The sequence below is a fragment of the Mytilus edulis genome, chromosome 8 (assembly GCF_963676685.1).
Source record: "Mytilus edulis chromosome 8, xbMytEdul2.2, whole genome shotgun sequence".
NCBI classification, from domain to species: Eukaryota; Metazoa; Mollusca; class Bivalvia; order Mytilida; family Mytilidae; genus Mytilus; species Mytilus edulis.
Genome location: NC_092351.1, coordinates 11,028,917 through 11,044,430, shown reverse-complemented (window position 1 = coordinate 11,044,430; position 15,514 = coordinate 11,028,917). Strand labels below are relative to the sequence as shown.

Sequence of the window (15,514 nt, the reverse complement as noted above, 5' to 3'; positions counted from 1 at the left end):
TATAAACAAGAAGATGTGATGTGATTGCCAATTAGACAACTGTCCACAAGAGACCAACATGACACAGAAATTAACAACTACATGTCACCGTAAGGCCTTCAACAATGATCAAAGCCCATACAGCATAGTCAGCTATAAAAGGCCCGAAATGACAATGTAATCAATTCAAACGAGACAACTAACGGCCTTATTTATGTACAAAAAAATTAACGAAAAACAAATATGTAACACAAAAACAAACGACAACCACTGAATTACAGGCTCCTGACCTGACTTGGGACAGGCACATACATACATAATGTGGTGGGGTTAAACTTGTTAGCGGGATCCCTATCCCCCTAACCTTAGACAGTGGTATAACAGTGCAACATAAGAACGAACTATAAAAATATGTTGAAGAAGGTGTTATTTTGAAATCTAAACGGTTGGATGTTTATTTGACTTCTCTGATTTTTTAATCATGCGCGTCTCTGCGAAAAGTCATTCAAGAAATATATTATGACGTATGTATAGAAATCTATTTAACACGTTTACATTTTGTAAAATGCAAAACAGAAATGTTACCTGTCAGATATCGCAAGGTGGTCAAACCTAAATGTTTCTATCAAGTCTTTTCTACATTTATATAGGCCATTAACCTCAGGTTTGCGTTGGCACCATTAATCAAAAAATACAAATTTAGACAGTCTTTGAACAGTATTATATATTGAAGGTTATTTTCTAAATGCAATAGTTGAACATGAAAATTACGTTGGATGATTAAAACAAAGTTGGAACTACAGAAACCCGGATAAGTTGTATTTCAAGGACTCCTTACGTACAACACTATATATTCTGACTACTGCTCGAGAAATAACGGATTTCTTTTTTGAAAGATGCCTATTAAGCTAAAGTAGAATGAGTACACTCTATGCCATGTACCTACAAAGAACGACATGAAATGATAACAAAACCAACATTTATAAATATACAAAAGAACAATTCAGAGGGAAAGAATTACTGAATTGAAATAATATAGATGAGTCAATAATTTAAAACAAAAATTATTGTTCTGATGTTTTCTTAATCATCATCCTTGTAGATTTCAGCGATTCTTTAGTCCATGTTCTCCAAAATATCAGTCCACTGTTTCTGTTTCCATATTTGCCGTTTAAGTTAGACTTGATGCAATATTTGTACCACCATGCTCCTATTCTAAGACCAGCACAGTTGAATTTCCATCGATCGTTGTCTTTATCTTTGGTAGTAAACATCATTTTGTCATGGTAATCAAGGCCGTCTCCTATGTCAGAATAGAAAAAAAACCAAACATATAGTAAAAGGTTTGTTAGTTGTCTGTATCTATTTTCTATAAGTAAAAAAATACTTTTTGGTCACATTGTTTGTCACTTTGAATATGTATTGCATACGATAATAAAATATCTTCCGGACCATATAGGTTACAGGAATGCTAGTGTTTATTCAACTACCTATAGTCATACATACTCAAATTAAACATAACAAAATGTCATTAAACAGCACCATTTTCAAATTTTGAAAACAAAACTGTTCATGGATCAAATAGAATAAGATGTACCACAAAAAAATAAAGTCGATTTTTTGTTACTTGGCACTCCGTATAATGATTGTAATAATTTTTAAGAATTAATAAGAAATGAAAACGAATTGTCAGTTAATAAAAAAATGAATAAGACAAACATTGGAGTTTCAGGTTGAGGGTCTTAAGTCAACATTGTACATTACTTTAAATTTTGGATTCTAGAGGCGGATTTAGGGGGAGGGGGGGAGGGAGGGGTTCCGGGCCCCGCCTTTTGAAAAAAATTTGGTTGATTATATAGGGAATCACTAAAGCGTGACGAGAGTGGGCCCCTCTTAGACAGCCAGTGGGCCTACACTTATGACAATTTCTAGATCCGCCACTGTATTCAGGAAGGATATGACAACAGATATATTGTAGGGTATGTTTGTACCCCATAGTAACATCCTCTGTACTAATATTTAGATTTAACTCATTTGTATAATCAGGAAGAAAAAAATATGTTACGAATATGCCAATCACTTTAAAGAAGGTGAGGACCAGCTTTAATATAGTATAATCAGAGCATTTGGTTTAATACTACTGAGTGTTGATTCACTTCACATTGTTTACCATTTTAAGTTGTCTATAGATATCCTATTATACTAATTTAATTTTAATTTAAAGTTTCTGTAGTTTGATACTTAATATTTCGAGTAGGAGTAAATGTTAAATACTTGGTAAAGAATCACTCTGATTCAAACAAAAAATTCTCTGAAACCGATATTATAAGATGCTTGATTTGTTGATTGACAACATATTTGTAACGTTCGGAGGACGTGTTTTTCAACAGACTGTCGGCATCCCAATGGGAACAAACTGTGCCCCTCTACTTGCCGACTTGTTTCTTTATCATTATGAGGCTGACTTCATGCAGGAACTTCTTAGGAAGAAAGATAAGAAGTTATATCCTTTAATTCTACTTTCCGCTATATAGATGACGTTCTTTCACTAAACAATTCCAAATTTGGTGACTATGTGGAACGCATCTATCCCATCGAATTGGAGATAAAGGATACTACAGATACAGTTAAGTCGGCTTCATATCTTGACTTACATCTAGAAATTGACAATGAGGGTCGGTTGAAAACAAAACTTTACGACAAAAGAGATGATTTCAGCTTTCCAATTGTGAACTTTCCATTTCTAAGTAGCAACATTCCAGCAGCACCTGCATACGGAGTATATATCTCCCAATTGATACGATATTCCCGTGCTTGCATTTCCTATCATGATTTTCTTGATAGAGGGTCACTGCTCACAAGGAAGCTATTAAACCAAGAGTTCCAAATGGTGAAGTTGAAATCATCCCTTCGTAAATTTTACGGACGCCATCACGAGTTGGTTGACCGTTATGGAATAACCGTTTCACAAATAATATCTGATATGTTCCTTACGTCGTAACTACAATCCCCTTCCCTTTCATGAATGTGACCTACCGAATTAGACTATTTACCGGATTTGTAATCACATAAGCAACACGACGGGTGCCACATGTGGAGCAGGATCTGCTTACCCTTCCGGAGCACCTGAGATCACCCCTAGTTTTTGGTGGGGTTCGTGTTGTTTATTCTTTGGTTTTCTATGTTGTGTCATGTGTACTATTGTTTTTCTGTTTGTCTTTTTCATTTTTAGCCATGGCGTTGTCAGTTTGTTTTAGATTTATGAGTTTGACTGTCCCTTTGGTATCTTTCGTCCCTCTTTTAAGTATAAATCTAATACATGTATTTGTCCTATATGCATTACAGAACTAACAAATGTAATAATACGTTAAAGCAAAAGACATTCTTTCACGATGAGTTATTTAGATTTGCGCTTGTTAAAATGGATATGAGAAAAAGACCCATGGTAATAATATAAACTTGACTACTTCATTTACAAATAAGACATTATCAGTTATTATATATCTTCTAGCTCTTTTTGTTTTCTGATTTTAACATTCAGACCTCCTTTTAAAAAGTAAAATCACAAAAAATTATGAACTCCGAGCAAATTTCAAAACAGAAAGTCCCTAATCAAATGGCTAAACCAAAAAGCATAAACACATCAAACGAATGGATAACAACTGCCATATTCCTGCTTTGGTACAGGAATGTTCTTTTGTAGAAAATGGTGGATTGAACCTGGTTTTATAGCTAGATAAACCTCTAACATATATGACAGTTGTATCAAATTCCATTATATTGAAAACGATGCGTGAACAAAACAAACAGATATAACTTAATAGGTAAAAATGTCAAAAAGTAGAATATAAGATATACCTGCAGTTCCTGTGTATCCACTAATGTGTAACATAAAGTTTGATTTGAAATCCTCAACATTAAACGTACTATACTTTGCGTATGCTGTCTTTCCATCGAAGTCTTCTAAATGTATATACAGCTCGTAACTTCCAGACGATGTAATAGTATGTATAACAGTGTTTCCTGTTGAGAAATAAAAAAGAACATCCATTACAATCAAACCCATATGTTGCCACACTTAGTAAGTTGAATAGTTCTAGTGTATTTTGCTTCGGTTTCCTAATTTATCACTACAGTATTCAATATATATGATGTATTAAATAAAATGATTTTAGAAGGCAAGGACTATACATGTATACATTCTTTTTACATAACAGCAGGCTTATTGAACAAAAACGTTTGCTCTGCATTACTTGCTGTTCAGTAAACAGTAAATCCGGTTTTGTGCATTTTTGGAGCTGCGAAGTATTCTCTCATATCCATAATGCGATTTCAAAGACTTAGCCACAAAACATAACTACATAACTTTTTACCCACCTTTCGTAAACTGGGTTTGACAAATTATTAAGGTTTCATTTCATGTTAAGGTTTGTCAATATTTAATTAAGAAAAAAAAATTGAAATAAATTATATAGAATGCATTAATATTGTAGAAACTTATCAATTGTCTTAAAAATATAATCTCTCAATTCAGTAACGTTTTTTCCGTCATGTGTACGAATAAGAAATAACACACCTAACCAATATTCACTGTCAATTCTTCCAAATCCTTGTTCATAATCAGACCATCCTCTATAGAAATCTGTAGATCCGTCGATTCTTCTCTGAATGACCTACAATATGTGTATTCATATTTGAAAGCACTGGGTCGATACCTCTGCTGGTGGACTATCAGTCTCCGAGGGTATCAACAGCTCATTAGTCAGTACTTCGGCACTGACATGATTTATTACGAACCTTTCTTAAATTGTGTTTCAACCCCTCAGGCAAAGTTTACCTTAGATAAATTTGGCAATGTTTATGTCCTATAGCTGTTCAACTGTGTAAGTTATTATTATATCTATAAAAGCGCTTCGGACGTATAACTTATAACGTGTTGCTTTTTATATTTAACTTTGAAACTTGTCTTTTTTATGTAAATTTGACATTGATATTCTATGTATATTTATTATAGTTATTTTATGTTTATTTACCATGATATTCTGTGCAACTGATTGATTAAACCATTGAAAAAAATACTTATCGTATACTTTTCAAATATTGATACATATAACCCGTCATATCGATCCATCTTATCGGTAAGTCACCACAAACTTCAGCTGAATAGTGCCAACTATTATTCTCTTAAACGGATATTTTCAAAATCAGACGAGAGCATTTCATAATTTATTATGTTATATTAACTTATACTGAAGAAAATGATTCATACATACAGTCCAACTTCCGCCAGCTGTTTCCATGTCACAGTAGACATCTAGAGAACTGGTGACTGTTGGGTAAATTGTGTATACTGCTGATGGACAATGATCCGGTATGTCACCACAATCATGTGGACGAAGTGCTAAAATAATATAGAACACCATTTAGAAAGATCATTTTTACCAATCCGAATCACATGATACCTCCTCCTCCCTCTATATGTGATATGTATTCAGTGGGTACTTGTGTGCGGACGATATCAAATTACTGAGTAGAAGACAAATATGACAGATGGTACAGTTTGGATATGTCGTAACATTATATAACATCTGCTTCACAGATGAAGACTAAGCTACACGAACTCCATCACCAACTGGGTGGTGATTTCAGGTGCTCATCCACAGGTGGAACCCATCGTTTTGCTCATGTTCTTACAAATCCGGTAAATAGTTTAATTCGGTATATTTTGTACTTCCTGTCAAATATCTGTATTAATTATATATACTATTATTGCACCTTTGTTAACCATGTTTTAATGTAAATATGTAAATATGTTCATACTTTTATAGTTTATATGTTCATACTTTTATAGTTTGTTAAAAAATGTTGTACTAACATACCCCATGTGGGGGCTTTAGTGAAATAAAATGTCTTATGTCTTATGTCTTATGGTAGATCACATTCGTGGGGAAAAGGGAAGACGATTGTAGTTACGACATGAGGCATATATCCGATATCATCTGTGAAACGGTTATTGATCTGATCGTCACTGATTAGTCTTGTGTAAACGAAATGGGGTGTCTGTCGTATTAAATTATAAACCTAGTACCCTTTCTGTCCTATGTGTTCTCCCTTTTATTTGTATTGTAGTCCTTTCATGTAAGGTTGTCATTTTGATGTTATATTTAACATTGTCATAACATCGAGAGGCTTGGCTAGCCACAAAACCAGGGTTCAACCCATCATTTTTTTTTTAAATGACCTGTACCAAGTCAGAAAATGGCTATTGCTATATTATAGTTCGTTTCTGTGTGTGTTACATTTTAGTGTTATGTTCCTGTTGTGTCGTAGCTCTCCTCTTATATATGATGTGTTTCCCTCATTTAAGTTTGTAACCCGGATTTGGTTTTTTCTCGATCGATTTCTGAATTTCGAACAGCGGTATACTACTGTTACCTTTATTTATTCCATAACAGTCAACCAACTTGATGGTTGTGTAAAATATTTTACAGAATGGACTGTTAGAGGTTTATATCTTACTTAAAACATTGTTTAACGTGTCGAAAAAGGTATAAAAAAAGAAAAAGCAAGTAAAGATTTATGTGTTTTGAGTCCCTTGTGTTTTTTAAATTTACCGAAACGTAATTTGTCTCGATTTTCTTTTTAAAAAAACTATTATAAAACGATCACTGCGAACAAAGTGCAAATCGGACACACGATTATTCTGCTTCCCATATTCACCGTCGTTCAAAAGCGAAGTGTTGCATTATATTTTTATTTAAGCAATAACTTAAAAAAACAACAACTTGTTAATCAACGCCGAAACCTAAAAGTTCATGAAGGGAGTTCTAGATTCGCACTTTGTACACAGGATAATGTTTAGGTTGTTCGTGGCCCTTGTATTGTGGCATGATTTATCAAATTTTAGAAGCATTACTATAATGCTTTTTTCATTTTAATTGTAGTTGAAAATGATGTTAGGAAGAATAAAAGCAACACCAGATGTCAATTTTGATAAATAAGAGGGACGAGAATAAATCTTTTCAAAAACGAAATTCAAAGAGTCAACAAAAACAAGACTTACAACAAGCATAATCAACCTATTGAATTAGGGCGAAAAGAGACAACCCAAAAACATGAGAAAAATGGCTGTGATATAAGTATTGGTAGTGTTAAAAATCATTTTAAAAGTGATTGTTTTTCCTCAAGAAACCGTTTTGATGAGTGACAAAATTGTTGTATTGGAAGTTGACGTTAATAAAATATTTTTTTTTAATTGTCATTTGTTATTTGGTTGTATTTTTCTGTAACATAATGGTTTCTTACAGGTAAATGATATTCCAATCACTGAACTAAAGAACAGGTAAAACAATAAAATGACGTCACAACAATGTTTTAATTATGGTAGAGCATTTCAAACAGAAATTTCTTTTGATAATTTAGAAAAGGGAACAGTAGCTAATTTTCCTTGTAAGTTTATTTTTAGGAATAAAACGTAAAAATATGTACATGTACCGTCTTGGAGGTATGTTTTGTTAATTTCTCTCTGATTACACATTTATGGTAGATCTGTCTGAATTTGTTTAAGGTTACAATTGTTCAACACTGGTAAGGTAAAACTGCTCTAAAGGTGTCTGAATAGTTGTTCTACAGAACATTCAAGAGCAGTTTTCCTGACAAAGTTATAGAGAGGTTAGCATAATAAAATGTAATTATCTACAGTTAGAGAATACCTACATTTTTCTATGCAGCAAAACAGCTGTTTCCATTCTCCATGTTCACTACATATTTGAAACGGACGTCCATTTATTGTGAATCCGTTGTTACATTTAAATTGTATTCCAGTTCCGAGATTTCGATACAATCCAAAAGTTTCAATGCAGGTAGCATTTGGTGTCGTCGGCGCAGGACTTTCACAATCTTTTAATTACAAATCATACTTTAGTATACGTTTATGTTTTATGTTTTGTACTGACGCGTTCAGACCAGGATTTTCGTCAATGTATGGTTTACTAATAAGTTTGAAAGACATGCGATTAAGATAGTGACCAATTTAACTAATAAAAGGAAACTTATGCTATTTTAAAATATGTAATTTTCTATTACATGTGAAGCTTTATAAAAGAATAAATAATAAATAAATAATAAAAAAATAAAAAAATACGCCACTTAATTTATCTCCAATAATATGAATATTTCTTACAGACATGAGTACAACCGAATCCACCATTGGTCTGCTTCTCACATTTCCGACCTGATTGGCATGTTGTTTCTGCACATCCTCCGGCAAGGGACTAAAATAAAATAAATGATTTCAATGATATAACATGTAATAGATAATTTATATTGGAAAATAGAAAGAAATAAGATTTCGCGTATACGCTCTTTTAATTCATATATAAAAATCAGTCTACATTTTAACGGTTTTACTTTTGAAACATACAACATTTTGATTGATTTACTTATTACATTGAACGGTTTCAACCTAGTTATTTTTGTATAACATCTGGCGGAAAGTATTCTATGTATTTATGAATTTAAGGTATTGAACAATTTCATAAAACATTTGAAACTGCACTTTAAGGAAGCATCGACCAATCAATCAATACTACGGTAGTTAGAAAGGTTCGTTTGCAAAGTTGTTGAAGTAATAGGAATTGCACTGTAACGGAGGGTCTGTTAATTTGGGACGCACCTATTCAATGTCCAAACGGAATTTGATAATAAGATTTGGAACCCTTCATGTTTAACCCAATTACCTCAAGTTTCAAGTTATAATTGAACTTATTGCTTTGAGAATACATATATCGTATCATGAAATGTGCATATGCAAATTTGTGATAGGAAAAGAATGAAACAAAAACTTCATAGATTGGTTCATTCGTAAAGTTTAAACTATAATCTACACTAAACGTTAGCTTCCAATCCACTTATCATAAATTCTATAAAATTTCTTGTAAAACGACTGTTTATTTTACGATTTGACCATCAATCAAGAAATTACATTAAAATTATTTTATATTTTGTCAATCGTTTTTTTTTTAATGATTGTACTTTCACGGTGGGGTTCGTGTTGTTTATTCTTTAGTTATCTATGTTGTGTCGTGTGTACTATTGTTTTTCTGTTTGTCTTTTTTTATTTTTAGCCATGGCGTTGTCAGTTTGTTTTAGATTTATGAGTTTGACTGTCCCTTTGGTATCTTTCGTCCCTCTTTCAAGTAAGCATCCGAAAAGTTAAAACAAATTTGATATGAATAACATTCTGATTTGTTCAGAGAGTATATCCAATCTTAGCTGTTAGATATATTGTGCAACCAAGATTAGGACAATTATTAGCTAATGTAAAATAAAACCAAAACTACATATTGAACGCAATGAATTGATTTTCATTGAACCCGCCGATAGCCGTGGTCGTTTAGGCGTTGCAGTTTTGGGTACAAAAGTTAGAACGGTAAAAATTAACGATACAAAATTCGAATCTTTGTGCCTTGAATGAACATGTTTTTTGTTTTTATCTCAAAATATTGTTTAAATCACAGTAAGTACTATTTATATTTTGTTTTCATAAGTTGGAGATATTTTGATCTTTACTGTTAAATTAGTAATATATTTTGTTAGGCGTTTCATTGACGTTTACCGCAGTTTTATAGGGTATTTAACGCCACTTTCAGCAGTATTCACAGACAGATTGTGAATGGGAGCTGGAGTGCCCGGAGAGAACCACAGACCTTCGACAGGAAAACTATAGATCCTAGTTGATTAAGATTAAAGTCGAACTGACAATCTAAGTGTTGAGAGGCTTGTGATACAGTAGATGAACTACTAAGACTACTCGGCAACCGATACCCATTGTTCTCATTTGTAGTCAGCTCTTCTCGTCTTCTAGTAGCTATATATATAGTCAGCTCTTCTGTGCTGACATGAATTATCATCGATATGGTCATATTTATAGATTAACTGTTTACAAAACTTTTGAATATTTTGAAATACTAAGGGTTTTCTACATCAGGAATATACAACCTTTTAGGAATTTTGGTTCTCAATGCTCTTCAACTTCGGCCGTTTAAATTTTTTGGAATCGAGCGTCACTGATGAATCTTTTGTAGACGAAATGCGTGTCTGGCGTAATTTCAAAATCCTGGTATCTATGATGAGTTTATTTTGAGTCGAATTAAACTTACATCATAGTAAAGCAATGCATGGTTGAATCCAGCGTACTACAGGTTTGAATTTTGCCTTAGTATCATTCGTTATAATATACGAGTACTCGATAAATAGTTTCGACTAAATCGACCTACTATCTACTATGTGTACGATATTGTATATAAGGCTAACATAAAGTAAATGTTATACCGCAAACTAGCTAAAGTACCATCTCAATGCTTTTAAAACAAGGTATGATATGATTTCCATGAATGGTTATTCGAATACTTCGCAAACATAGTACATAAATAAGGCCGTTAGTTTTCTCGTTTGAATTGTATTACATTTTCATTTCGGGGCCTTTTATAGCTGACGGTGCGGTATGGTATTTGTTCATTGTTGAAGACCGTGCGGTGACCTATAGTTGTTAATTTCTTTGTCATTTTGGTCTCTTGTGGAGGGTTGTCTCATTGGCAATCATACTTCATCTTCTTTTTTTATAGTTAAGATAGTTAAGATATACATACCTTTGGCCAGCTTGATAATTTAGAATAAATACTACCAGATTCGTTTTGCAGTTTTTCTCCATCGGGTAACTTGTCAAGAATATCACAGAGCTTCCAATTCTTCCTGTAGTTTATTGCGATACACTGCGACGTCGTGAAGCATTCTTTGACACATTTTTGCATACTCATACGTTGCAGACGTCGTAGGATATTAATGTTCTGACTTTTATTGTGCAGCAAGTTCCCAATACCACCAACATCATCAGGATGTTGACACTCATAGTCGTCTTTTGCACACACGTCTTCTAACATGGAACTGCATTGTTGGAAAAAAAGTAACGAAGGTAGTATGCTTCGTAACGAGTTGTCTATTTTCATCTCTAAGTCGCGAAAATAAACATGTATTAAAGCATACGTTCTAACCGTTTAAAAAGGCAACATGTTTGTAAATGCATACGAAAAGCTCCCTATATATTAAACTGAATCTATTATATCTTTTTTATTGATCTGCTGTTTTGAATTCTTTATTAGCTTTCTCTTTCCTATCCATCTAAATATTTCATCAGACACAGAACTTCATTGTTACATATTGTTCAAACTTAATGTTTGAAATTTATACAAAAACAAAAAGGCATAATATGGCATCCATTGTCCGTTTATAAAACATTTCATGAGAATGCTTTGGACAAAAAGGGATGGTCGTTATACATGATTACACCGGTGCATTTAGTCATCCATTTCTCAATGCATTTGAAATAAATAGTCACATAATCTTCCCCACCGGTACTGTGGCGATTATTAAAAAACATTAATCACATACAATATTAAAATTTAAACCTTTGTTTTCTTCACATATAATTTGTTTTCTTCAGATAATTTTTATGTGTGACGTCAAATCGTCACGTAATTATTCCCTTTGGTTCTGTTGTGTTTTGTAAAAGACAATCAATTATATACAATATTAAAAAATTCAAACCTTTGTTTTCCTTACAGATAAGTTGTTTTGTACAAATAATAGCTATGTTTTATTGACCAACTTTATTCCTCAAAGACATGACGAGCAGTAACATTTTGAAAAACGCATAATATACATCAGTACCCTCTACAATATTACGTTTTGAAGTTTAGTGTGACGTCCGTTTTCACTGAATTAGTACACATTTTAGTTTTAGCGGCCAGCTGAAGCCCGCCTCCGGGTGCAGATTATCTCGCTCTGTTGAAGATAAGTTGATGGCATTGGGCTGTTTTCTTCACTTTGGTTGGGTTGGTTGTCTCTTTGACACAATCCCCATTTCTATTTTCAATTTTATTTGATATCATTTGTAGGTCAATATTTCCATATTCTTATGTAGCAACAATCCAGCACCACCTGTATCTTGTCAAGGCGATGCAATGACCCAGGGCTTCCGTTTAAACTCAATCGAAATAATCTTGATTAAAGGTTGATGTGTGTGTACGGAAGAGGTTGAACTCCAACAAAAACCAAAAAAACAAGTGATGAGAAAAATCAGAAAACAATTTGCGGAAAACTACCCATACAACACAATTTACTGAACTCTCTTATTTTTGACATTTTTACCTATTATGTCTGTTTGTTTTGTTCACACATCGTTGTCAATATTATGGAATTGTATGCGACTGTCATACAAGTGAGAGGTTTATCTAGCTATAAAACCAGGTTTAATCCATCATTTTCTACATAAGAAAATACCTGTACCAAGTCAGGTATATGACAGTTGTTATCAATTCGTTTGATCTTTTGATTTTGCTATTTGATTAGGGATTTTCCGTTTCGTAGTTCGTATTTTGTTATTTTACTTTCTTTCAAAAGACAAAATGATAAAGCAAGACGAAATCAATACAAAATAATTCACAAAATAAAAATTTGAGTAAAGTAAATCCTACCAAAACACCAAACACCGGAAGATCTGTGTATATGTCACAAATGGTAACTCATTTGAACCTTTTGTTGACGTTTCTATAATTTCTAATCAATGACATCAGTATACTTTTTCAAATACAATAACTAATTTCAAGTAACTGACTTCAATTGTCTTTGTTTTGTTTAAGATTGTTTATCCTATCGTCTTATATTCTTATGTTTCCCTCTCTGTACCTTAGCCAATTGGTTGTAGAGAAAAAGTATATATCTATATTATGGAATTTTATGCGACTGTCATACAAGTGAGAAGTTCATCTAGCTATAAGACCAGGTTTAATCCACCACTTTCTACATTAGAAAATACCTGTACCAAGTCAAGTTTATGACAGTTGTTATCAATTCGTTTAATTATTTGATTTTGCCATTTGATTAGGGATTTTCCGTTTCGTAGTTCGTTTTTCTTTTGGTCAGTGTATTGTCTGGACTTAAATTTTGGACACCATCACGAATTGATTGATCTATACGATGTGTCTGTGTCTTAACTAAATAACGACATTTTTAACACGTTTTAAATTGTGGTTTAACATCTATGTCGTCTGTCTTCTTAGTATTGAACGTGACCTATTCCCGAATATGACTATTTTGCCGAGTATGAATTTGCATTGCTATAAGACGTGTCTCGGTATTTGTACATCCAACATTCATGTATTTACTTATGATGTTTCTTTTGTAGTTCGGTTGGATATTGTGTTATGTCTTAACGTTTGTTGTTTGAATTCTGTTTTTTTGGGGGGTACATTTCACATATGTCTTATTTGTCAGTATAGTCGAGATAATTGTTCATGGATAAAGTATTGTATTACTCCAAATAACTATGAAGTCGTCACAGCATTTAATTTAAATAGCTTTTCAATACCGTCATAATCATGATGATTATTTGGACTAGTATTGTGAAAATAATTGTTAAATTTTGGATCCAGTTCCATTTGATTGTATGAATTTAAAGATTATATATGTCACAAAATGATGTCACAATTTGTGGTGTCTTGTGCTATCGTTAATGGAAGTTGTCCGTTGTTATTCTATGGTTGACATGTTACTAATGTACGATTATATAATTTATTTATGCGTTTTTCTGTGCTGAGTGTTCTTGCATTTGTTTATACTATATTCCTGTCACTTAGGGTTGTTATTTGAGCGATATTTGTGCACATTGCCATATATAAGCGGGAGGTTTGGCTAGCCATAAAACCAAGTTCAACCTATTATGTTTTCTTAAAATGTCCTGTACCCAGTCAGGAATATGGCAGTTGTTATCAATACTTCGTTTCTATGTATGCTGACGTTTGATTTTGTTCACTTCAGGGTTTCTGTTGTTCCGTTGTTTTCTTCTTATTGTTGATGTGTGTTCCTCGACTTTAGTTCATAACCCGAATTTGATATCTCTCAATCGATTTATGACTTTTGAACAGCTGTATACTACTGTTGATTTTATTTTTATACCACCATTTTCATTCAGTATTATCATATGCTTTGCGCATTTAGTAAACCTCAAGAACATTATACATTGGTTGTCAAAGGTTTGAGCACCAGTCTTTGTTGGCATTTTAGAAGAATTTGAAAACATGGCACCACCCCCCTTTCCCGGCATAACTTACCATCCTATGTTTAGGTAACCCTCATCATGAGTTAGGAATAATAGTTCTTTTATCTCTGCGTGTATGATAATTTGAGAAGTCTCTAGATAGAATGATTGCATTTTATTTTGTTAGCTCCACTATAGGAGTTAATTTCTAGTGCATGTCAACCAATTTATATTTTGAAATATCAGAACAGGAAAAGGAAACGAATGTTATAATTTTGCACCATTATACCTTTTGAACTTAAATTTATGTAAACCTTGAACGTGTTTTTCCTTTGACATATTCCCCCCCCCTCCCCCACTGCCAGATTCGTAAGCAGATTGGTATTTCATACGCCCTTCGCTTTCAAAAAATATTTGTGTTTCCCCCCAGTAGTTGCATTTCATTAGAATTTCGGACTAAATCGCAATTTGTTTGATCAAATAAAACTGTTCCACTGGCCAGAATTTGGACAAACTTCTGTTAAAGAACTGCAGACAGGTAATCAAAGTTCAATTTGATTAAATAAAGCATTCTTTTCATCAATTATGAAACAATGAATAAAGAAAACGTTTTAAGACTTATTACCGGGTTTGTACTAACATGAGTAACAAAACTGGTGCCAAATTTAGAGCAGGATCTGCTTACCCTTCCTGAGCACCTGATATCACCCCAGTGATTTGTGGGTTCATTTTACTCAGTCTTTGGTTTTCTTTGTTGTATTTTGTTGTATTTTGTGTACTTTTGTTGTCTTTTTCTTTCTTAGTCATGGTATTGTCAGTTTATTTTCGACTTATGAGTTGGAATGTCCTTTGGCATCTTTTGACTTCTCTTTTAACAAAACTGCTTTTATTTAATTTTTAGAATTCTGATGACCGATAATAAATTGTGAGGATTTTATATATAATGCCAGTACTTTGTCAGCGGCTTTCAATGTCCTTTCCAATCAACCGATAAAATGACATTAGTTCCATCTTACGGCCAATTGAAATAGCCTTAGTCGTTTAGATTCCAAACCCGCAACTTTTTATTTTATTTTAGAAGTTTGAAGAGCATTGAGTGGAAAATATATTCTCAGCTATTTCTACTATTAAACGAAAAACATTAACAAAAACAACGAGTTCTAAGGTAAATAAGAAAACCTAAAAAAAAAAAAACGAGGTAGACCTGAACAGATTCCATGGATATTTTTCTATTTGTTTGAAGACCGGGTTGACCGTGATTGTGCAGATCTAACTGAATAGTATTGAAGATGAGTGGTGCTAAAGCTCATATATAACATACTTATTTATAAAGGGACCTTTAACGAAGAAAATGTCAGCACAATAAAAGTTTAAGTACTCGACAAACTGGATAAGCGTTAGTACGTTAAAAAGATACTATTAGCCCTACATGTTAACGGT

General features: G+C 33.0%; 1 protein-coding gene across 1 annotated transcript; it reads right to left on the bottom strand.

Annotated features, from left to right (window-relative positions):
• Positions 1-984: 984 nt before the first annotated feature.
• Positions 985-14,881, bottom strand: LOC139483943 (uncharacterized). The gene is made up of 8 exons (XM_071267666.1): positions 14,760-14,881; positions 10,629-10,923; positions 8,162-8,252; positions 7,696-7,878; positions 5,253-5,380; positions 4,556-4,652; positions 3,838-4,002; positions 985-1,282 (listed from the first exon to the last, which is right to left on the bottom strand). Exons 1-8 carry the CDS (start codon positions 14,879-14,881, stop codon positions 1,044-1,046), a joined length of 1,320 nt encoding a protein of 439 aa, XP_071123767.1. The 3' UTR covers positions 985-1,043.
• Between the last annotated feature and the right edge of the window lie 633 nt (positions 14,882-15,514).